The 25,008-nt window shown below is 42.1% G+C and overlaps 1 protein-coding gene and 1 long non-coding RNA gene across 2 annotated transcripts in view; both read right to left on the minus strand.

The window, feature by feature from the left end:
- The window catches only part of PDK3 (pyruvate dehydrogenase kinase 3), a 54,812-nt gene extending 47,845 nt beyond the window's left edge, over positions 1-6,967 (minus strand). The window contains exon 1 of the mRNA XM_030474275.1: positions 6,512-6,967. Within this exon, the coding sequence (XP_030330135.1) occupies positions 6,512-6,617 (106 nt within the window). The 5' untranslated portion in view covers positions 6,618-6,967. The remainder of the gene's footprint in view (positions 1-6,511) is intronic.
- Positions 6,968-18,779: 11,812 nt separating this feature from the next.
- Positions 18,780-24,595, minus strand: LOC115602888. Its single transcript, XR_003989728.1, has 3 exons — positions 23,575-24,595; positions 21,805-22,020; positions 18,780-20,628 (listed from the first exon to the last, which is right to left on the minus strand). It is a non-coding gene; the product is annotated as an uncharacterized LOC115602888 (long non-coding RNA).
- Positions 24,596-25,008: the final 413 nt, after the last annotated feature.

Consider the following 25,008-nt stretch of genomic DNA (forward strand, 5'->3'; position numbering starts at 1 on the left):
GACTTGGGGGTGTTGGTCAACAAGAAGCTTAACATGAGCCGGCTTCAGTGTGCACTTGCAGCCCAGAAAGCCAACCGTATCCTGGGCTGCACCAAAAGAAGCGTGACCAGCAGGTTGAAGAAGGTGATCCTGCCCTTCCACTCTGCTCTCGTGAGACCCCACTTGGAGTACTGTGTGATACTCACTGATACAGATAATTCTGTACATGAAATACACCATCATCTAATATTACACAGTATTAAACACACACAAATATCTACCTTATCATAGTTCAATAGTGAGTTATGAAGAAAGTCATTTAAACTTTATGACCCTTCCAGACATCCACAATAATCAATATTAGGCTTTATAAAAATATTCAATATTACATACAGTATTGGAATACCACTGCCTGCCAAACTGGCAGAGTTGTCACTCTTGTTATTTATAACCTGTTAAAATGCACATCAAACAGAGGCTTCCACCTACTTGCTGTGCTACAGCCCATTCAAAGAAACCCCTTTTTTATATTATGAAATGCAAACTTTATCCATGCTCAGATCTAGAGAATGAAGGGCTGAATACAGAAAAGCAATAACCCCAAAATAATTCAAGAACACAACGAGGCAGACAACCCTGCTTGCACATCTAGCCTTCACTGTGGCAAAAGGCTAGCCTTTCAAGGTAAAAACTGAGTAGTAAAATGCTTCTATTCCAATGTTAGGCAAAACTCTATTGGGATTCTATTTAAAGCTCTAACAGACATTTTTTAAGAATAATATTGAGAATCCTGGAAAAGCCAAAAAAGATAATTCCATGGTATTTTCATAAGGCTTAAAATAACTCATGTAAGGAATGTATTTAGCCTTACAAAATCAAAACAAAATACTCCATCACAATGTACAAATACCCCACAGTGAAAAAAATTCCAGGCATTAAAGGATCCCAACCTACCAATGAAAACTTTAACAAAATTGCTGGTTAGAAGCTGAAGCCAGTCAGATGAAAATAAAAGACAGTAAAATCTGACCAGCATCCATCTTTCTGATCTGATTCAGTGCTCAGCACACTATTGGTTAACATTCATGTTAAGAGGACACTTATTTTGAAGGTGCATTGAAATCAAGCATAACATTTAAGGTCAATGCACAGATAGCAGTACAAAAAAAACCCAACACAACTGCAGGGAATAAATGGCAGGTAATTATTTAATAGTATCTTTTAGCCCTAAACTGTGCAAGTGCCTTAGATGCACATTCTGTTTAAAAAATAAAATTAAAAAAAAAAGGGGGGGGGGGGGGGAGCAAACCCCACACATAACTGTCAATATCTTTTTGAGTAAAAAAAAAAGTCTTATAATAGTAATCTTCCATCAGAAAAATAATAATTATGCCAGAAAAATAATAATAAAACTGCCTTCAATCTCTACTTTCCTACCCCCACATCTTGCTGTTCATATTGTACCTGCTACCTTTTCAATGGCACGTCTTCAGTTCCAGTGCTGACATGTGCCTGCTGCCAACAAGACAACACTAAGCGCAAACACTCCTGCAGAAACCTGATCTAATACTGCACATACAACTGGCAGCAGTCAACAGCAATGTCAGCACTTGGTTTATTCTTTGAATTGGTTTTGGAAGAGGCCTACAAGTCCTCAAGACAGGTACCACAAACTAAACCATTTAATAACGGAACTCTTAAATATACGTGGGGTGGATCCATTGCTCATCTTTTCCTCCAGCTATGCCTCAGGACACAAGAGCTCCCAAACTGCATGCACTCACTGTGATTATCTGCTGCATGCTCAGCTGTTCACAGTACAGTAAAATTACTAAATTACAACCTTTGTGATATTTTTCAATGCCAGTTGCTGTAGCAGTTACCACAGATATTTTGATTATAACCTATGAAATCAGGATCTCCTAAGCCACATTTCACAACAAAAATTCACTATGATTCACCATTTTCTATCTTAAGTATATACAAGTCTTTTTTGTCCAAACTCATACTATGTGGCACACGAACACTAACATATGACAAATAAGGAAAGGTAAGTGCCATTTTGTTAAGTTTTATCTATATGTGCAAAGAGCAAAGAAAAGCAAAGTTTAACCCCACAGGCACAAAATTCACCCAAAACATTTAGTTTGAGACTTAAAACAGAAAAGGCTAGAATATGGTTAAGTACAACTGGCCAAGATAGCTTCAGTACTAACCAAGCTCCAAAAGCACATGGTACATGTTTTTCACATAACAAACCTCAGACTCGAAGTCTCAGGTACTTCATCAGCTAAGTAGCAGCAATGAGGGTAATACATGAGAATAGTATACTGGCAAAAATTCACAATACAGCACTAGTGCAACTTCAAATGACTCTTGCATGCATGATCAAACGATTACACAACTTATATTTCACCTGCATCTTTATTTGTACTTAGTTATATGTAACCTTTTCGGTATAGCCATTTGTTTCATGAAACATTCATTAATACCTTCACTGTCATTTGAGGTACCCCAACAGGATCCAAACTGAGCAGTTGCATGGAGTTTGCCGACTCGGGCAGGGTTCAGCATTAGCATCACTGTAAGGGTTTTGGCTCACACCTAGCCCTTATCAAGCCAGGCTGCACTGTGGGCAGAATGAGCTTATGTCTCCTTTTTTTTTTCTAAATGCTAGGACACTCCTAGACATAGAAACTCCACTCTCCTCAAATAGACCTGTCTGATGGGTTATTTACTTTCCCCACGCATACAAGACCAACTGGTTACCCATGTATGTAGTTGCTGTTAGCGACTATTGGGTACTTTGCATTTTCCTGTGACCCGTGAAACAAAATCTAAACTGAGATGCCGTACCAATACATATCCCCAGCATAGGCATTTTTTTTTCCTCAAACAGCCTGGTCCCCAAAGCATACAAAGATTTATGTACCTGAATGTTAAACTACACCTCTACTTACAAGTGCCTTTCAGAAAAGATATTTCAGTAATTATATCAGATTGGGTCACTTAGGAATGCCTGCACTTGGAAATCTACCAAAATAACTTCCAGAGTGACTAGTCTGGACATACACAGCTGAATCCAGTTGGTTGGTTTTGGTTTTTTCCACACTAGAATAACTATGGAGGCCTGGAAAAACATGGAGCGAACACGCTAGCATTAAACAAGGTCAAAACTTGCTTATATTAAAACAGACTTACATAAGAAGGTCATTTTTTTGCAAAGGAATGAGACTGCACAAGAATCTTGGGAAATGCACTTTGTAAGAAAGAAACTAGACAAACAGTATTCAAGAGGAGTGTGCAAAGAGAAAATGAACACATGGAAAAAAGTAGCACATAATCCGAGCACTCATACTTTGTGACAGACATCATAAACGCATGACAGTGTAACCTCTTTCATAGTTATGGCAGCTACAAAGATAGCTGCAAGCTCAACAAAGTAAATCGCATATGGCAGAACATGATATGTAGACACAAATAGGTCTGAGCTATAAAAACCAACTAAGAATCACTCCTTTAGGCATTACTTTCTAGTTTGTTTCACAGGTTTTCAGTACTAGGGAGTTAGCTTAGACAGTCAAACTGTCTTTTACAGTGGTTTAATTAATTGAATTAAGGTACCTGAGAAAGTTTTAAAACAAACATCATTAATTTCTCACTAAAAAGGAATAGAGACTCTACAGCCACACTATGCACAAAACTGTATTCCATACAACCTTATTTAGTGATTAAAAAAAAGTTTAAGCTGTATGTCAATACACACTGCCACCATCTTTGAAAAAACTCTTCAGCCCACAAGAAACAAAGTTTTTCTCCCATTGCTCACCAGGATTTTGCAAAGGGACAAATTTAGAAGCCAGCTTTGTCTACAATATAATAAATACAAAAAGGACATAAAGACCATATTATAGTTACATTATGGTCAGAAATGAAGTAAAAAAATCTCTCTCCAAATAAATTTTGAATTAGAATAAGTGCAAATTCCTCTTTACTTTGACTTTTTTTTTTTTAATACAAGAAACATACATCAGACAAAATCAGACTTCTATGAGACAGTTATTCACGTATTTCCTTTGGGCTTATACTTCTTTTACATTTGTTGAAAATTTAGTTGTTTTTGTAACACAAGCAGTACATTTAGGTAGCTCTTTCTAAGTGAGGTATTAGGTAGCCTGTATAAGCTGACTACAGAGTCTTCCTCCCATCAAGCATTCAGGCTAGGTAAACACAACTGAACTGCACCCTGAGTATCATGCTCCTTATGCTTGGTGCATTTGCTCTCTTGAATACACAGGTCCTGTGCCACTAGCGAATTGTTTTTTGGGTAATTCAGGTAAAAGTAATGTAGCTCCCTGATACTGTGCAGATAGTCCAGGCTTTCTAAGCCTCAACTGGTAAAACTCTTGCACCAACATCTTACGTTTTATTGCCAATCTCTCCTCTAGGCCTCTGAAGCCTCCAGCAGAACCTGAAACTACCCAAAGCTGTCAATGCCCAGGATCACACAAGTTAAGTTAACTGCATTGGTTTTAATCTATTTGATTAAACTGCTGTAATCTCCCTACTTGAGTTTTCCAAAGGAGATGCTAAGAGGCCCATAAGGCTCATTAAGATCAAGCTGATAGTTTTAGCAAGGCTGATACAGCATAAAGCTACTAATCTTAGAAACTCCTGGTGATCTTAGATGCCTAGATCATAGGCATTTTCTTCTTCAGAAGTTTTAAATGTCAACAACTATATAGTTTTCTAGCAGTCTTAAGACATGACTACACTTAAAAACATAGCCTTCGCATGCAGGGTATGTAAGAATATGTAAGATTCCATAGCACATCCAGTGACAACAGACTGGAGCACATCCAAAGAACAGGGCTGCCAGCGTGTAACGTACCATTCTTACAATGTTCGTTCCCACTAACATAAACCAGGCTTAAAACCATAAAATAAGACTACTTTTTGCTGGAGAATCACGAGACATGTTCCAAACCACAAAACAAAACAGATACTACAATGTTTAAACAAACAGCGTTATTAAAAGGCTGCCACACAAGAGATGTCCACAAGCAAGTAGTAATGCAGAGGCAACTTGGAATGGTAGAAATCCTTACCAAAAAGCAGAGTTTTGCCAGAACCCCCAAGTCATTAAAGCAAAGACTGAAATCTTTACACCCTTCACGTCACAACCAAAAAGCTACACACACATCTACTACTTCCCAGCAAAAATTTACAAACCCAACTTTCAAATAGAAAATGGTGACATTATTTGTTTACTGCCAGGACTAAAATATAGATTAGGCCATTGCTCTTGCCAGTACAGACAGACATGGTGTAAGGAGTACAAATGCTAGAGTAGGGGAAGCACAGCAGCAAATGGGGGGGTGATGAAGAGAGAACAAACTCACTCATGTGAGCGGAGATGAGAGAAGGAAAACGTGGGTTCTCGTCGGGTTCTCCTTTTAATGTAACACAGGACAAGGTATGACATGTTTTTAAAATGGTAGAAAACCCTGTCTCACTGAGACATGGTAGCAAGCCCAGCGCTGGCTCTCTACACTTACAGCATTCTTTAACTAATACCATTGCCATAAATGTGCAATTGCTCCCACTTTTAACAACTTTCTGGCTTAACACCACTGGCTCATTTTTGTCTTCCTGTACCTTTAGTGTAATAGCGGAAGGAACACTGTTCAGCTTCATGGTGTACACACAGCCTTTATATTTACCCTATAAGCAACACTCACAGGCTACTAAAATCTAAACGACTCGTGTGTCACAGGGCAGGAGCCAAATAACCTCTGACACAGATATGGGTCTACTGTTATTTAGATCAAGATGTCAGTTTTCTAAGAGCAACACAAGCCATTCCTGGTTTCACTCCAGTGTTTCTGACATGAAAAATGCTATTTATTCATCAGCAAGGCTTCCTAAGACACATGAATCTTCCTTGAACGGGTCTCCCACACAAGTACTATTAGAGTTCACTCCCGAGGTTTAAGTAAAAACCTGCATGGTGGATTAAAATTTTCACATTCAGGATCTGCAGCTTACTCTCTCCTTCAGCCGCTAAGCTCCACAGAACTTCAGGTCAGAAGCCTTTATCGCGACCCTCTTGCCCACGATACCCCCCGTCCGGGAATAACGCAAGGAAGGAGAGGCAAGCCTCCGGCGCCTCACCTCAGGACGCCGAGGCAGCGCAGCGGCGGTGTTTACCAGGAGGTGCCGAGGACGAGGCACAGCTGGCTGCCACCGCAGCCCCGCACACCACGGCCCCACCGGCCGCCGGGGCCTCTCGGGCGGGGGACACGCGGCAAGGCCGCCCCCCGCCGTGACTGCGCACCCAGCGGCCGCCGCAGGAGCGGGCCCCGCCGCCCAGGTGCGGGGCGAGGAGACGAGGCCTACCCGCCGGCCTCCACCACCGCCCGGACGGGCCCTCGCCACCCCTGCGCGGCGGGAGGGAGTGAGGGAGGCAGGCCCGGACGACCCCCATCTCCCTCGCCCCGCTCCCGCCGCGGCTGCCGGCCCCACCACTCACCGAAGTCGAGGAACTGCTTGATGGAGAGAGGCGAGGGGGAGAAGCGGGAGTAGTACTCGATCTGCTTGGGGATGGGGCTCTTCAGCAGCGCCCCGCACAGCCGCATGGCGCGGCGCTGCCCGCCCGGCTCCTCTGCTCCGCCGCCGCTCCTCGCCTGCCCTCTCCCTGCCCGGCAGCGGCACCAGGGCGCTGAGGCGGCGGCGCAGCCACCCCCGCTCCAGCCAGGGAAGCGGCCACCCCGGCGGCGCACGTCGCGCTCTGCGGCCCGGCCCGGTGGGAGGGGCGAGCGGAGGAGGACGCCCCGCCCGCCACCGCCTGCGCGCGCTCCCGCACGCACGCAGTCCCCGGCGCACGCGCACGCCCGCGGAGGAGCTGAGCCGGAGGGGGGCGAGGGTAGGCAGCTGCCGCGTGCCGCCCCGTCCCAACGGCCGCGGCGCCTCCAGCGCGCAGGCGCACCGCCCCGGGGGGTGGGGGGCTGGGGGGGGTGGGGAGCAGGGGTGCGCTTGGGCGGGGCGAGAGGGAGCGGGCGGGCGCCGGGTTGTGCAGAAGGGGCGGGAGCTGTGCCCCGCGTGGAGCCAAACAGGTCGGAAAAGAGCTTTGAGGTCATCAAGTCCAACCATTACCCCAGGACTGCCAAGACCACCACTAAACCATGTCACTGAGGGTTTTGGGTTTTGAACTTTTGAAAGTGATTCCAGCACTGCCCTGGGCAGCCGGTTCCAATACCTGACCAGAGCACGGCAGGGTGCCGTCAGCATCTTCTCAGTACAGCCCATGTCCACCCTGTGACATTCGTCCAGTTGCGGGCACTGGGCTCGCGCTTGGAATTGATCAGTTAATATATATTGTATCAGCCGGCCCATGAAATGTGTGCACGATTGGCTTCGACCTGAAATTCAGCCTTAATGGCATCAGTATCAGTACTCAAAGGGATTCACATTTTATGTGAGACTGGCAGAAGAAAGGCCGCCCTGATTTTATGTTACAAAGCAAGTTTTCAGCAGTGGAGAAACCAAGGTTTAAAAGTGGAAGGCTCCACCACACCATAACGTGAGGCCTACCAATGCCCAGCTCCATCTCATCCAATGCTGTACTCCCTATGAAGACAGTCCATCAGTCCATGTCCAGTGTCTGTCAATACTTAGGTCCTGATATTACTTAAAATTTCCTGAAAAGTCCGTTTTTATCTGAGAAAGTGCCTGAATACAGTAAAAATTAATTTTCATTGCTAAAATCAAAAGTGAAGCTGGGTATTTGAGAGCTAAAATATACCACTGAATGAAATCATCATCTATTTTTTCCTGTTTTGCTATGATGTGGTTTAGGTACATTTATGACAAACGCACCTGATGACAACTGATCACAAATTCCTTTATTTATTCTGTGATGAATTCCATGTAAACTTCAGCATATACAAGATAGTATTCTTCTAATTTTATAACTGGCTCACAGAAGAAGCAGATGCTCTTCAGTTACTGGAAGCCTTTCTCCATCCTTCCTATCGTGATTGTCCTTACAGAATTTGAGATTGTGAAATCCTGACCTAGTGTACAGAATAACTTCTAATAGCTGGAAAACGTTTTAAAATCACTTCAATTGCAGGTTATAGAAATGACCACCTTGAAGAGGCATGTCATGTAATCAAGGCTGACAAAATGAAACATCTCCTGTAATTCTGAAGCTTTTTTGGCAGATGAGGAGAAGTGTTCTAAAACTTCTGTTATATACTCTTACGGGTTTTATTTTGATTTCTCTATAGCATAACTCTGAACTGAGTTGCAGAGTTTTCTGGCAGGAAATAATATTGGTTTGTGTTGCAGACAGAACAGTGTTTCCCCAAACTAAGATGAAATTAGCAACTTCAAAGGATGATACATTGTCGTAATTTAAGCCACTTGATTTTATATATCTTTCCTATTTTTAAGTAATCCAAATGTGATTTCACTTCGGCCTCAAAAAACAGCAGGACAACAGTTAACTACCGAGTTGACTTTCTAAACACAGAATATTTTTGCAATATAAACAGGGTCACAACATCGCTTTGTTGGGAATTTTTTAAACCTGTATTATTAGCCCAGGTGGAAATTGGAGTTGGTTTTTTCTGTGCTGGACTAAAACCATAATGAAGAGATGGGCAAAGTCACTGGAAAAGAGAGGTGTGCTCTTCCCATCAAATGGGCTCTCGCTAGCTTCTCTTGACACTATAGGAATTGGTGAAGTAACCAATAGATCGAATTATCTGACCACTGTTCATACACACACTTAAGAAAAATTCAAATCCCAGACTCACCCAACTACTCTACCTAACCTTGTGTGTAAGAAGACTGCAAGACTTGCTTGAGAGAGCATAAAATGCACATAGGTAGTTCCATGGTTATTTTACCAATGCAAGACAGCAACAAACATACACGTAAACCTAGTTCTTAATCAATCTGTCTAAATAAAAAGAAGTTAGTGGCACAACCCGTGCTAAATAGAAAATGTCACTGGGGTCAGTAGACTTAAAATATAAGCTGAGTTTTGCTAAAAGCAGGATTTTTTGACCATTTGGATTTCTCATACCTAGCTCCTTTCTGCATTTCAGCACACATCTGGTGTAGAAACTCTTCCTGCAGCTCATTCAGTGAGTGCCTCCCTGAATTTTTGTTTGGATGATAAAGAGCCTTTAGAGATGTGCAGGGAAGGAAGGATTTCCCACTCTGGAAGGATGCCCCATCCCTGGCAGTGTTCAAGGCTAGGCTGGGTAGGGCTTTGAGCAGCCTCGTCCAGTGGAAGGTGTCCCTGCCCGTGGCAGGGAGGTTGGAACCAGATGAGCTTTAATGTCCCTTCTAACCCAAACCATTCTATGATTCTGTCATCCTGTGATTTGCCTCTTAGGAAAAGTTAATTTTAACATTGATAACACAGCTAACACTGCTGAATTTCTTGGGTGCTTAGCATGTCCCTTTTATCAAGGGTATTATTTTCATATTTTCTGCTTAAATTCAAAGCTGGAATAACTAGAAGTAGGGTAGGGGTCAAAGATGCCCCAGTTTTACATGTCCCTTTAGTAGCCAGAACATCTTAGTCCACATTCAGGTAAAAAAATGTTGGGCATGCAGGCAGTCGGAAACCTCAGCCCTTGGAGGTGAATTAGGATTTTGCTATGGACACTGGCTAGAACCCTGAGCTGAGAACGAGCACCACAAGGGAGCCCCCAGGGAGCCTCAGCCTTCACAGCACACCTGCTCATCACATCAGTTTTTGTTGGGTCATTGCTGTGACAAAGGAGATGGATTTTTTATTATGACTAGCTAACCTTGCCCTAATGATTGCTCTTGGGTTTCTGTATTGGAGTTGATGTAAAATCAATGCTTCTGACTCACAAACCACAGAAACTCGGAAAGGGAAAAGTAGCAATACTAGGTTTCACTGCAGAGTGATTCCCTAAAACGGGGGATCTGATGTAGAGCATATTTATGTAACCAAAAGCTTTTTGGTGTTTCCTACCCTCAGAAATTTTAAGCACTGACTGCTTCCCACTGAATTCAATGTTGATACTTAAAAACTGGCTTCCCCTAGTTTTGTGCTTTGGCTGTGATGGGGAGTGTACCCTAGTGACAGAGTATATGTGGAAGGGCTTTTGCTGCTGTAAGTACGGGGTTAGTCTTTACACATTAATTCAGTGGAGCCACAGGGATAAATGGGGAACGCTTGTATGACTAGTAGTCAGAAAATTAAGATACTGGAAAAGAAAGGTCTTGCTAAATTTGAGTTTTCTTAGCACTTACTTATGGTTAGAGATTCACTCCTGTAGAAATTTGTAGCGAAACTTTGTCTAGACAATTTAGAAGACACATTTTTGTTCCATCTTCAGATCTTGTTCTTTCTTGACATTTATGTTACATGCACTTCTATTTTCAGGGATCAAAGCTTTTGCGTGTAATGTTTCATCCAATTAAGATTTATTTGCAGCAAAAATTTCAGATTGTTAAAACACCAGAGCCATAATCTCCTTAACAAAGCTTGTTTTTCTTCACTGCAGAATATTCAGTAGGTCTATAAACTAGCTTCAGGGAATTCAGCATAATGAACTTCTTTGTATGGATGTCAGAGGAGGGGAAAAGGAATGTTAAACTGTAAACCAACAAAACATGGTTGTTAGTGTTTTCCAGACACACTGACTTCATGGAATTCATAGTATATTTTTTTTTTCTTTTTTTTTACCAAGAAACCTCTACGTTGAAGTTATTGTAACCCCTCTATCTTAAAGTTCCAAAGCACTCATTGAGAATGGGTGTAATACAATTGAAACGCTAACAATGATAGGAACCAAATAACAGTTATTTGGAGGGAATTCACACAGAGAATTATAGTCCTGAAGTACCTTTTACAAGATGAAGAAAAAAAACTGCATAGAACAGGAAAAACTATTATAGGGTATTGTGATGCTTCATACAAATTCCTTCTGTTCATAGCACTAATTTTTCTCAATAACACCATTGTATTTTCCCACCTGCCATTATATGCTTTCAAGGGTAGATTCAAGTAGTGGATCATGTAAAGCCACGTTGAGAACACATGGAGTTAGAAAGGGATGAAGTTTCTTAATGAGGCTTTCTTAAACTTAAAAAAAGATCTGGTTTTATTTTTAATAATTTATCTTTTCCTAGTATTTATGAACTCGGGTACGTTTGGATGGACTGTTACTCATAATGATCAGAAGACTGATAGTGCTCAAAGGCATAAGTTTAAAGTAAATATGGTCATTACTTTCAGGAATGCACATATTGTATTAGATTCTGTTACTATCACAGTCTACATTTTCAGCCGTTCTTGTCTATTACCCGAGAAAATAAAGTTTCTTTACCAAGTTTTTTTTTGCCAGCGAAAGCTGGTAGTCATTGCATTTAGTGTTCCTCAGCCTAGTGAGGTGACCAGTAACCTTCATCAGTCTTTCTACAGGATCCAACAGGGATTTTCAGAAAATATGTTCAGCAAATCTTAAAGTTAGGAAGTTAAAGGAATTCTTGACTCTCTTTATAAATTAAAATACCATGGTTTGTCAGTGCTTCTGATTAGCTGGCTCAGGTGTGACAGGGTTTTTCAGAGTATGCCTTCTACAGCTCCTTCAATTAAAAAACTATCCTCAAGGATTTGCTTTAGAGTAAATAGAACTCTTACTCTACTTGGTGGTGATGTTGCTTTCTATCTGATGACACCATCTGTGTGTCCAATATTGGTGGCCAGAGCTACAAGATTCTTTAATAGCCCGTAAAAATTTCTTCTCTAAGGGAAAAGAAATAGGTGTTTTTCTTCTGAAATTGTTAAGGCACACAGGAGAGAAAACCCTTGCTGTTGAGATAACTGAGAGTGAATGCAGAGAAGAAGAGTTTACCCACTTCTCTTGGCAGTGAGGAAAGCTCACTGTATGAATTCACGGACTTATTTAACACTACACCACACTTTTTCCTTTTGTTTCATATGTGTTCCTCTCTCTTTCCCCAACAAAGTTTCACACATGCCCCTTTCTCAAATGCGTTTGAGGGGAAGGAGGGCAAGTCTTTGTGGGCTCTGGACGGGAGCCAGTCTTTGTGGTTGTCCAAGTGCCCCGCCAGCATCCTAAAGGCATGAGCAGAATTCTCAACCCAATGCTCCTGAGGCAGGAGGTATTCTCCCAGCAGGCAGGTAAAAATGTTAGTGAGTTGGAAAGTCTCATTTTAACCTAACAAACAGGGTAAAGCAAAGTAATGGTAATCAGAAAGGAACAGGGAAACGGTCTAAGAGGAGTATCCTTAGTGCCATGATATTTTGTTCTTCCTGTGCCATAAGAGTGACCATTGAAACAAGTCATGTAGAGCTACGATTGGGAGGCACAGAACCATACCTGAACCATGCCTTCCACACAGCACTATGTCTTGGTGCTCACTTTGCCATTCAAATGTACACAAAACCCACAGCCAGGTCCTAACTCGCATCTAAAATGTGCACAACTGAATCTAACCAGCAGTAAGTACATGTCTGCCAAGAATTTACACTCAATCTTCTCTTCCAGAAACAGCTTGCAAGAACACTAGCTGAGGAAGAGTCACTAGATATACGCAAGAAATACATCTCTGGGTTTTGTACCAGATCCTTTAAAATGGGATTGATGATCTGCTTGGAGGAGGAGGACGACAGCACTAAATTTGCATTAGTAGGAGGGAAGTGCCCCTGACAGAAGTTCCATCTCTTGATTATGTTTTAATTCCCTTGCTAGGGAGTCTCCTAAGGGAAAGTCCAAAGCTTTCTTTCAGTTTGAGTTGCTGTAACCACACCCTGGCATACCTTTATCTTTGGGGAAAATCATCTTAGCACCTTTTTGTTTGCAGAAATTGAAGCCTGCAGGGGCCTTGCAAGGAAGAAGCTGAAAAGGGGTTAGACCTTGCTACGTGGAATTCACCATGCAGCAGAAGTGCTTGTATACTTAGATAAATAGAAAAACCTCTGCCATTTAGGGGAATAGATTTGAGTCATCTTGGGTCTGAAAATCCTCAGCTGGAGCAAAATGGACTTTTTGTTCAGTTTACATAGAACATTTGTTTTCCGTGCACTCAAACCTTCAAGAAGAAGCTGCCGGTCTTGTCTGAAAATCACCATAATGTCACAGGAAGTTGTTCCCATTTATGCTGGTATTTGATGTCCTATTGAGCAGGCTGGAGGACTGGAGAAAGATGTTTCCCAAGGCTTTCATGCCCCACAGCTCTGCCCTATTGGCTGTCCTGAAACTGGGGCTTTCTGGTTTCACTGCAACCCATGAGGTGAGAACAGGAAGCGTCATAGTTTTTTATAGAAACAATAAAATATTCTTCTTTGAAAATCATGGGATTCTTTAAGAAAAAAAAAATGTGTATATATATATATAAGTTCAGCTCCAGAGACAACTGGGAAGAACAGTCATGCTTGTCATTGTGGAACTTTCTGGATGTGAAAAATATTTCAGAGTATAATTCCTGCTCCTAGGCTGCACTTTCCAGAAGTATCTGTGTGCCAAGAGGCAAACAAAGTAAGAAAAAATTCTGATTCCAAATACACTCTTTGTAATTAATTATCAGCCATTTTCCTGTCAAACAAAAAGGAGACATTTTTGAGGAAGCACAAGTGCATTTTCTGATTGCCTCCTCTCCCAGATCTTGGGAGTAGAAAATGGGTTGAGAGAAGTGCCTCTGTTCCAATAGCAGCTCTGCCCTCTGGGGATGCAGTGGTACATTACTTTGTTCCTCCTCATCGATCAGTCTCCTTTTCACCCCGTTATGGTATTTCCTTGTATCTCATGCACCAAATGCCAGAAATTTTTTAATTCAGTGTCATGTCAAATGCTTTTCTAAAATCAATAAGCATTACATGCACTAGAATGCCTTTATATAACACACATGCAATTACAGTGGGTTTGGGTATCAGGTTTGTCTGACCTGGTAGGTTTTATTAGCCCATGGTTCTTACTGATCATTGGGCTTTTTCACTCTATAGATTTACACATGAGTTGGTGGGGCTTTTAGGCTTAACTTGAGCCCATGGGAAGTTTAAATTAATGACCGTAGTTTCTCCAATTTCTTTGTTAAAACTACTTTTCTGCATTTATTCAACCAGTAAGCTTTTATTATTCCCATTGTCATATATTTATTCAGTTTATTTATGACTGATTTGGAAGTGCACAGTAAAGAAATTGAACTGTTTTACATAGCACAGGTTAAACATCATCTTTGTCCTTTTTCTGACGTCTTGGACTTCAAATACACTTTTGCACCTTCTGCTGATGCTGCTTTTTGCCAGATTCAGGAGTTCCTCTTCACTGTAAACAGCAAGATATATTTTACTTGATTTTCTGCAGTAGTTTGCCAACTGTAGCTTATAGAATGGTCTAGGTGAGAAAATTGGTTTTAGAGGAGAAAACAGGCAAACATAGTGGTTATATCTGTGTACAGTGACCTAACAAAGTAGCCCTAAGTATAACTTCCAGCAGGTGAAGTTCTGCAAGGAGAAAGAAAAAACCATTAAAGGAAGTTTGTATCTCCTCACTAGTACAGGAAACCTTTGTCATGGTTATAGTAGCGCTAGGTTTTGGTTAGAGATAAGCTTTTCTGGTAGGTATTGTACGGCCATTCTTTCATCATGGTGGTAGTTTCCTGTTCTTCTTAACAGTGGGAAGTCACATCAGGATGCAAGTGTGGTTGCTCAGATCCATGCCTACAGTGGGGCTCGAGACCAATGCCAAATAAGAATCCCATGACATTTTAATTTGTTTTTATATACATAGTCCAAGGGAGAAGTAAATGCATCGTGTTCATTTGGCATATGCATGCACCTGATCCTGGTAAATTTATTAGGCCTCAATTCAGACTTGAAGGCCGGCTGCCAACAGCTGGTGGCTTTTCTAGGAGTACCATATCCTGGACCTCTATACAGGGCCTGCTTGAAGAATGTGACTGGAAAATACTGTAATTTAGCAAGAGAAATAAACAAATGTTCTACCTACTAAACATAATATGCAGCTTGCTTTGCAGATTATTCTGATAAGCAGTGGGAAAGCATAGCCGGAGAGCTTCATGGGTGGGGAGAAAACTTTTGCTTCAGCGTTTGCTTGTGGATGTGTGCTTTGGGATAACAGGAGTCATAAAATGCCATTCTTCAGGTGAGAAATGGATTCTCTACAGAGATCTGACTACCTGGAAGTGTTACTTTCTCCAAGTTGCATCATCACTCAGGTCTGCGCATTTGTTGTAGGTGGATTAGCTTTGAGAGATTAGATAAATATATGAATGTGGACATAGCTAAGAATGGAATTACAGATGGTCCAAAGTCATCTTTACACTTCATTAAGCAATTGAATAATAAATATGAGGGTGTCAGACTGAAATGATTAACAACATTTCCACATCTGTGTAGTTTTAATGCTTTTCTTCTCAGCTGAAGCTGGGAGTGGTGTGGGATGGGCACACTGAAAAGCAGAATGAAGAGCACAGACCGTCTTTATTGTTACGGTTGCTACATGCTTGCCTTTAGAGGCCATTTTCAGTTGTGTTCAGCAGACATTCACCAGCCCTTAATCACTTGACCAGTATTGACTTCTGCTATTTTGATATTACACATGCATAATGAATAAGATAAGATTACAAGATGACTTTTTCTAAGTGGGGGGAAAGGAAAAAAAAGGTTCATCAGGTGCACCCATGACTGAAGCTAGCATAAGCAGGCCTAGGTATCTATACCCTATAGCTCAGAGGGACTGTGTCTTGTTTGTGCTACAGCTGTTACCCTCAGGGGAGCAAAACTCGCATTTCCAGATAAAATTCAGTGTAAAATATAAGCTGGACCTCTCTACAGAAAGCATCCAGGCAGCCATGGGATCAGCAATCAACTGAGATAAAGCAGCACTGGAGGGAGTTGCTCTCAGAAATTGTCCTTTTCTTGATACTTTCACATCACTCTGAGGGAGACATAAGGGGACTAGTGTCACCCCTCACTGTCTTTCTTAATGTACATAATTGAAAGCTAGAGTCCAGTTCTGTTGACACAAAAAGTAATCTTTCTGAGCCAGGCACAGTGAGGGGAAGGATAACTACACTTAGGTGTAAGGCTGCATTTTTCAGGTGGTTTATTTGTCTCCTAGCTCACTGGTTATAATGGTATGGTATTCACCAGCTTGCTAGGACTATTGTTTAATTTTTCACCGGTTGAGATCAGATTTTGATTAATTTATTGTAGTTTGTATTTTTGCATGAATAGTGCTTTCATTGCTCTTCAGTATTGGCTGAAAATTTAATGCCATAAGAATATTAAATATTGTTCCTCCCCCAAAAATGCCTCGCTATAGAAGTGAAACTGAGCCCCTTTCCCTCTCACAGATATGTTGTAAGTCACATAAATTGATTAAGTGACTATTGTGTGTGTGAAATGGTTTAGATGTGCTGCAGTGATGGTCAGCAGGGTATTAGATTCTGACTGCCAAAACATTAGGAAATGCACACCATTTCTGTCCGTTTCATTCAAACTACATCTCCCTTCCAAATCACATCTCATGTATTCATGAGTATCATAGTTGCAATTCTGATTTTACAGGTTTGAGTTTACTAAGTTATCAGAAAACCTAAATGCAAAATGTTTTTCTTCTACAAAATCATTTTGTATCGTCCTTCAAAATAATTTTAGTTGTGAAAACAAGTGAAATATTTCAGTTGTTATGATTATTGCCAGCACTGTCAGCAAGTGAAAGGAAATGATCCTTCCCCTCTACTCAGCACTGGTGAGGCCACACCTGAAGTGCTGAGTCTATCTCTGGGCTCCACAGTATGAGAGACATGGTCATACTGGAGAGAGTCCAATGAAGGGCCACAAATGTGATGGAGGGACTTCAGCACCTCTCCTGTGAGAAAAGGCTGAGAGAGCTTGGACTGTGTCCTGGCACAGATTGACCAGGGAGGCTGTGGAGTCTCCACCCTTGGAAATATCCAAAGATGTCTGAGCAGAGACGTGGGCAGTCAGCTCTCAGTGGCCCGCGTGAGCAGGGAAATTGTACCAGGGAGGTTCTCCTCTTCTTAGAGGTGCCTTGCAACCTCAACCAGTCTGTAATCCTGTGATTATAGGATAGGAATTATAAAGATGATTTTCATATTTATTGTTACTCAACATTAACATTTAGAATTGCTTTGTAAATACTTCCGTATTTGTTTATTGTCTCAGCCCATTCTTGCCACCAAGGAATTTGTTTAAAATGAGTATATTTATCATAGAATCATAGAATAGTTAGGGTTGGAAAGGACCTTAAGATCGTCTAGTTCCAACCCCCCTGCCGTGGGCAGGGGCACCACATGCTAAACCATGTTGCCCAAGGCTCTGTCCAGCCTGGCCTTGAACACCGCCAGGGATGGAGCATTCACAACATCCTTGGGTAACCCATTCCAGTGCCTCACCAACCTCATGGTAAAGAACTTCTTCCTTATACCTAACCTGAACTTCCCTTGTTTAAGTTTAAACCCATTCCCCCTTGTCCTGTCACTACAGTCCCTAATGAAGAGTCCAACATCTCAATTTTTTACAATACTTTTTAATAAAATGCTTTGCCAAAAAGTCTCCTGACCACATATACTGATACCACGGAGGTTTCTTTTTCTTTTCAGTAAAATATAGACATACCACTCAATCTTTATGATTTGTTGTAGGTTCACATAGAGACAAAGACAAATGTGAGGCACATCTGTATAAGCATGTACATTTGCAGGATGTGGGAGAAAAGTCGACTTAAAACACTCAGCTCAATACAGCACAGTATTCTGTCTTGAATAAACCAAAAGGGGCTCCTATGAATAATATTAATGGTACAGAAAAATAGCTTACTACATCTCTTGGTAAATAGTTTGAAGGAAGGTAGGAAGCTGAGGCAGGTCAGGGGAAGAATCTGCACCCTGGCCCTAGCCTAAAGTCACTTGGCTGCCTTGCTAATGCTCAGGCTCAGGAATCAAAGGGTGCCCAGCAGCTGATGGCTCTAGATAAGCCAGTCCTGAGTTGTCACGGAATGCTGTCTGCAAATGGCTGGACTTGGCAGTGCCATTTAATTTTGAGCCTCTTGGCCTAACAAGTGAAAAATACAGATGATGGCTGTGGCTGTATCAGGCTCCTCAGCCGCCGTGAGGGACTGTCCCACCTCACCTTTCCTGGAATGCCACCTTACTCCGCTGAAGGCAAACCCAACCTCAGGCTATGCCAGTTTAGGGAGTCGATCCGCAGGAGCAGAGAAGTGCTCCTACTTCCCTGCTCCTTACCAAAACAGTGAAGAGAAGAGGTTACAGATCCTCTCCAGAGCTGTGAAGAAACCAGGGTAATAGCAGAGCCACTTCTTTCATCATGAGATTTGTTCAGCCATATTATAGTATCTCATCTTTAAGCACAGCCTAACTACAGGGGTAGTTTTCTGATTCTGGCACAGATGGGAGTTCATTGAAATTAGCAAACTATAAAGCAGATTTAGGAATGTGACACCAGTTACTGCTTTCAAAGGACAGTTAGGGTTACTTGAACGGAAAAATGGTGCATTCTCTTCCCCCAGCTACCACCTAAATTGCCTCTTCTTGAGAAGATCACGGGTGCTCTATGATTAAATCCTTTTGGGAGACGCTGCATCTCATTGCAAGGCAGCACTAACACTGGTTTTGTGCCAATCAAGATTTTCACTGAACTGATAAAAAAACTTTTCTTGCCCAGTAGGGCAATCAAGACAAATACATACCCATTTTAAAAACAAACAAACACAAACAACCTTTGTAATCTTACCACTGTAAACACTTGTTTTATTGAGTGACTTTACATTCCCCCTAGGAGCAAAGCAGCTATTGCATCAAAGAGTCAGTCACTTAGTCAGAAAGGCAAATACTGGCATTGTCAGGAGACAGAGGAGCTTTATAACCTTTAAAGCAGCATAATGTAGCTGCACCTCCTGCTACCCTTCCAACTGGCAGTGCAGCACAAGTGGATTTTAGCCACCGTTCTTTTGTACTGCAGTGGGAACACCCAGTTGGTGCAGAGCTCAGATTAGTGTTGCTTCATAAGAAGACTACTGTGGTTACCCCGAACAAATAAGAGGAATAAACCTGAAAAATCTCCATTTTATTGTCAATTAAAATGTTGTTTTCAAAATCATGTGAATGTATTTGCAGATAAAAGGAGGCTGGGTGGGGCAGAGAGCATCATACCAAGTCATATTTGCAGGACTCAGCTTGAGAGCAGCCCAGGTCTGGTGCTGGCAGAGGCAGGAGTGTCATGCTCCTAGATCAGACTTACTGCAAGCTCTGTTCTTTGCTAAGGAGGCACTTACCTGCTACAATGGTTTTGTTTTGCTTTAATCATTAAACAAAGGCAAATAAAATGCAATGAAGGAAAGCAAACAGGCACGCCATCGCACAAATGCAAGCAGGTGTTTGAAATGCAGAGCAGGTTACTGTGGCTAATTCAGGGGAATGGAGGTGGGGGAGAGGGAGGAGAAGAGCTTGGAAGGCAAAAATTTGCTTTCATTGGAGAATTGCAGTCACAGCAGAGACTCATGAATTTTTACTTCACATGAGCAAAGAATGTGAACATAGTCTCTGCTGAAGGTGGCTTGACACGTTGCAGTATGGGACCAAGTTGTTTGAGCTGTGCAGCTTTAGACATGTGGATGGCTGCTTGTGCTGGAAACATTCCTGAAACTATCTCCACAAGTCGTCTCCCTTCAGTAGGCACTAATTCTCCCGTGTCACTGCAATCTAGCTTATTCAGCAACATGCTGCTGCAAGCTTGTTTTGTTTGCAAGGAATACATCAGCACCAGAGACAAACCTCTCTGGTGAGGGTGACAATGCAGTCCTCTGAAAAACAGGATTTGATGAGGAAGGAGGGAGTCCAGGCTGGTCTCCCAGTCAGCTTCTTTCTCTGCAAGTATTTTTATAACTGTCAGTCCTGAAAACTGAAACTGAGATCCAAAAGTAGAATTAGGAAGGGGGAGAGAAAACAGGTTGGTTCATTGATTGTTAGATTTGTAGATTATAGCTATTAGTTAAAATGACAGCACCTGTAGCCCAATGGGGTACAGGCTCAAAGGCTGTTAATGCACTGCAAGTAACATGATTTGGGGATATGAAAAGAGAAAAATCAGTGTGAGATTTAAATCCCAGTTTCTACTTTGAAAGCTGCCTTTTCAAGAGGGAGAAGTCCAATACTCCCCATTCACATGCTAATTCCCTTGTTTCTACAAACTGGTATTCTCCTTCACCTATTCACATTAGCATAAAATGCGGAGCTTGAATCTACATTTTTCATAGGATTCAAAAGACAACCAGGTTTCAAAATTTCCAAAATGCAGGCACTCGGGGTTGGTTCATACATGCTAAATGCCAAAGTATTGTAAATGCAATACTCATTTGCCTCCTGCATCCAGAATGTAATTTCCATTTTTATTTTAATCACTAGTGATCCATTGTTCCAAATTTCTTTAAATAAATGTCCCCCACTGCTGCCCATAGCTTCTGCAGAAACAATTTTGAATATTTTGCAGGCAAAAATAGCAGAAGTGTTGAAATTCATGCCGTTCCTCTCCAGAGTAGATGACTGATGAAAAGCATATTTCCAAGCCTGTGAAAATATGAGCCAGAAATAAATAGCAAATGAGATTATCCTTATATTGATTTCTCTGCAGTACATTCTGATTAACCAGCAAATCAAAGAGGTTTTTTCCAGCTGCCCCACCAAGATCATATTCTTCATTCTCCTTATGTGTGACTTCTGATAAGTAAGTGCTTCTTTTAGTTATCAGTTACCTGGGGGCTTTTCTGCTCCGCTATTCAAAAAGCTTGGTCTTCTTCCTGTATGTCTGAACTTTCACAAGGTGGATTCGAATTTTCTCTTTGTTCTCTATAAAAGACTCCACCACAAAACCTGTTGTTCAGATCCTTTACAGTCTATTCCAAACCCATCTTGCTAAAAACATTCTGGTGCACTTGGTCCTTCTTAAGGGGTTAAAGCAACTACTGGTACAACCTATTTGAGCCTGTGGGACAGTTTCTATCACTAGCAGATTTTTTCAGAAATCAAAACCAGTGTGTTTATCAGAAAGACTTTCAGTGATACAGTCAATGGTTAATTCAAGGACCCTGTTGCTGGTGTTACAATGAGCTGTCTGGCATGAACTTCATGACGATACCAAAATATCCAAAGAGCTAGTAGTCTAACCTGCCCTAATCATAATTGAAAAACCCCACTGTTAATGATCAGTATGACACCAGTCTAGGTGTCACGACAGAGAGCAATATGATGTCTCTGTTCTGGTGGAAATGTGCAGCTAACTTTCAAACACCAAACAGCAGCCCAGATGTTCAGCTGCCTGTGATGACCCAAAGCTTGCTTTTGTGGGGGCACAGCTGTGATGCCTTGCTGAGTTTTGCTTAGAAAGTTGTTGTCCAGCTGCACAGAAGAGTGTAAGCTAAAGCCGTGTGAAAGTAAACACCGAGGGAGAAGTGAAATTGTGGAGGCAGTAACAGTTAGAAAATACTGGGGAGGGGGGAAAGATGAAGCACCCTCAGAAAGAAGGCAGAGATTCATCAGGCAGCAGCTTGACTGGGCGAGGGGGCACGATCCACTTCAAAGAGCCATGGAAATGAAAACTTCCTCTCTTGACCAACAGCTGCCTGCCTGATAATACTAATAATACTCAGCTGAGTAGCCTGAACTAAAGTACTTGAGTAATAGTTAATACTTAAGTAATACTTAGCTGAGTAGCCTGTTAGTTGTACCTATGTACTATGTACCTACTGTATGCATTAGTTGATACAAAATAGTTGCTGTATGTTTTTAAATCTTGCAGTCTTTTGGCATAGTAGAAGGTGCCCAAGGAAAAATGACCCATGGAGAAAAGTTGCAGGTGTGAGCACTAGTCCTGGTTCTCTTCTTCTTCTTCCTCTGCTCCTGCTTTATTTCTTCTTGCCACACGGTAAGACTTCAGGACCTTAAGTTATCAGATACCACCAACTAAAATGGAGATGGATAACATGCGTCACTAGATAGTATTGCTGTCTAACAGGAGAGGTTGCTGTGAAGACTTTTTTTCCACTAGTAAGTGGTATCAACAGTCTCTGTAGCCATATTTAGAGGGAGAAAAAACTAGGACATTAAATTCTGATAGCACTTTTTTAACCAGAAGAAGGAAGGAATACGCTTTCACTAGAGGGCACACTGAGCCTGGATTTTATACATCCTACTCCAAACCGGAACTATAAGGAGAAAAACAGTAAGGTTGAACACAGTAACTCTGTATGACTGAATCCTCCTAGATGGCAAATTGCAACATGCCTTTAAAATGCTCCAACCCCTCGGCACCACAGACTGTGGGGTAGGGCAGTGAATTATGTTACTTCTCTGTATGAAATAGAATCTTTTCCTCTGTCTGGCACAATGTCCATCAACACTGCAGAAGAACAAATCCCTGGGACAGCCATGACTGCTGCTTCATACAGGGGCAAGGAGAAAAGAGGAAATGTAGGCATGTTCTCTCTGACTGATGGCAAAATTCTCTAAAAGCTTTAATTTGAAGGAAACAACCCACAGTATAGAGATCACCGATGGCCATATTTAAGGACTGTTCCCAAATGAAGACTGGGGTAGATTTCACATTAATCATCAGGAACAGTATCTCCACATACATTTGGCAGGTATCGTGGTGCCATAGGGTATATCTGTACCGTGCAACGGTTGGGGGTTTTTTTGAGGACTTGATATCTCCATTATTCCCATTTTGACCTAGCTCTAGGCTGGTCCCAGGGGCTGAAAGCCTGCTGGCAGCTGAGAAACGTTAGGTGTACTCCTGAAGTACATCATGCCCTTGAGCTTCCCCACCAGAGTGCTCAGAGATCAGCCCCCTGGGCAGCCCAAGGCGTCATTAGAAACACCATTAGGAGATTTGCCTTACAAATGCTGATCCAATTTAAAACATGACTCGAGGCTGGCAAGCTGTAAAAATGCATCCCCGAGGAGCTGTTTGCTTTGTGCCAGGCAGGGGGTGGACTTCGACACAAGCTGGAGAACCAGCCCAAGGTTCTGGCACCAGTGCCTCCACTTGAAGGGCAGAGTTCAAGTATGTGTATATGGTTTCATGTCCCATAAACAGTCTTGTGTTGGCAAGGCTGAAAGTCAGAGCAAAAGGTGCTGTAGGAGTAACTTCATTGAATTTGTGGGGTTTTTGCAACATAAAGGTAGGCTGTACAGTAAAGGAGATATAATGCCCACCTGGCAGGACTAACAACAGTAGGATCTGAGCAAGAACAACTGAAACTTCTGCCCATCACCTGGTTTGATATACGTTTTTTCTCTACAGGGATGTTAAAAGGTAAACCACTTTGATTCTTACTGCTTATGCTATTGGTAGCAGTGATAACAACAGTAAGTTCTACTAAATAATTGGAGAGTGTAAATAAAATGATGGAAGGGATACAAATGTTCTGTAAAAATTGCTCTTTCAAAACAGTAGCCAAGAGCAGCTGCACGATGCATTATTTCCCCCCCAAATAAATTAGACATCCCCCTAACCTTGCAGCTGCGTGACCACTGCTGGAGTGATAAGCCAGGTTCATAGCGCTTTTTGCAGACGTTCCTCGAGGCAGCTGAAACAAGCCATTCTCCCAGATTCAAGATGGCAAGACTAATTTAACTGTAACTGAAGGCAGAGAATCGTAGAATTACAGAACAGTTTGGCTTGGAAGGGACCTTAAAGCTCATCTAGGTCCAACTCCCCGCCACGGGCAGGGACACCTTCCGCTAGACCAGGTTGCTCCAAGCCCCGTCCAGCCTGGCCTTGAACACTGCCAGGGATGGGACAGCCACAGGTTCTCTGGGCGACGTGTGCTAGGGCATCACCACCTTCTTAGTGAAGAATTTTTTCCTAATATCTAATCTGAATCTACCCGTTTCAGCTTAAAGCCGTGCTAACAATAAATTGCAAGCTTACCAATGAAGGCAGGAAACTGCAATAAAAATACAAGGTACACAGCGGGACACTGCGCATCAAAGAATCCCTTGTCTCCCGTGGGAAAAGCTCTTCGCGGCAGCCCAGCATCTGTAGAGCAAGGTAAGGAAGCGCAGTGCGTTGTGTAAGTGTGCCATCTAGTGACTGACGTGGGCTCGACTGAGGACTGCCTGTGGATAAGTCACGACTTGCGGCGCCTACGTGTAGGAATTCCTCGCGTTTCTGTTTTTCAGAACGTCTGCATGTCCCAGATGTTACGCTGAATGCCTCAAACTGCTGTTGCTGGTAATCTGGTTATTGGAAAGGTAAGAGGGAGGGGGTTCAACCTTCAGAGGCTACTTAGGTGGAGTCACTCAGCATTCGACAGTGATAGTCACTAACTTCTGAAATAACTGCCTTACCCTGTGGGCACTACATTCCATTCCTCATCTGTGAAGAAATGTGAAACGGCAGGGGAGGAAGGGGAGTGACACACAATTATTTGATCATATTCTTTTCATTTCTACCTTTCTAACCAGAGTGGGGAGTTACCTCAAATACAGTGATTTTGACTTCATGAGCAGAATGAAGTTCCATCTCAAGGTATAGTACTGAAGCCCCTGTAAAAACTTTAGAATAAAATAAAATTAAAGTAATTACATTAAATAAATTTAAAAATAAATTAAATAAAAAGAAAATAGACTGTAGAATAAAAATAAATATTAATAGAAATAGATTAAATGAGGTTGAGACTTGCTGGGAAATTATAGCTGTTACCCCTGGTGACTGGCCCTCCTTCATCAACATCTCTCTGATAGCTCCCTTTCCCTTGCTCTGTCAGCCACTTCTGCACATTGAAAACCGCACTTCTGCAGTTGAAAACTGCATGTTAGCTTCAAAAAATAATCAAGTTAACTTGAGTTAGCTCTTACTGATGTACAGAACCACCAAAGACTAGATGAAACAGGCCTTTCTTGGGGATACGCAGGATGCAGATGTTATGTATCAGGAATAAAAAT

Source organism: Strigops habroptila, chromosome 2, assembly GCF_004027225.2.
Source record: "Strigops habroptila isolate Jane chromosome 2, bStrHab1.2.pri, whole genome shotgun sequence".
In the NCBI taxonomy this organism is placed as follows: domain Eukaryota; kingdom Metazoa; phylum Chordata; class Aves; order Psittaciformes; family Psittacidae; genus Strigops; species Strigops habroptila.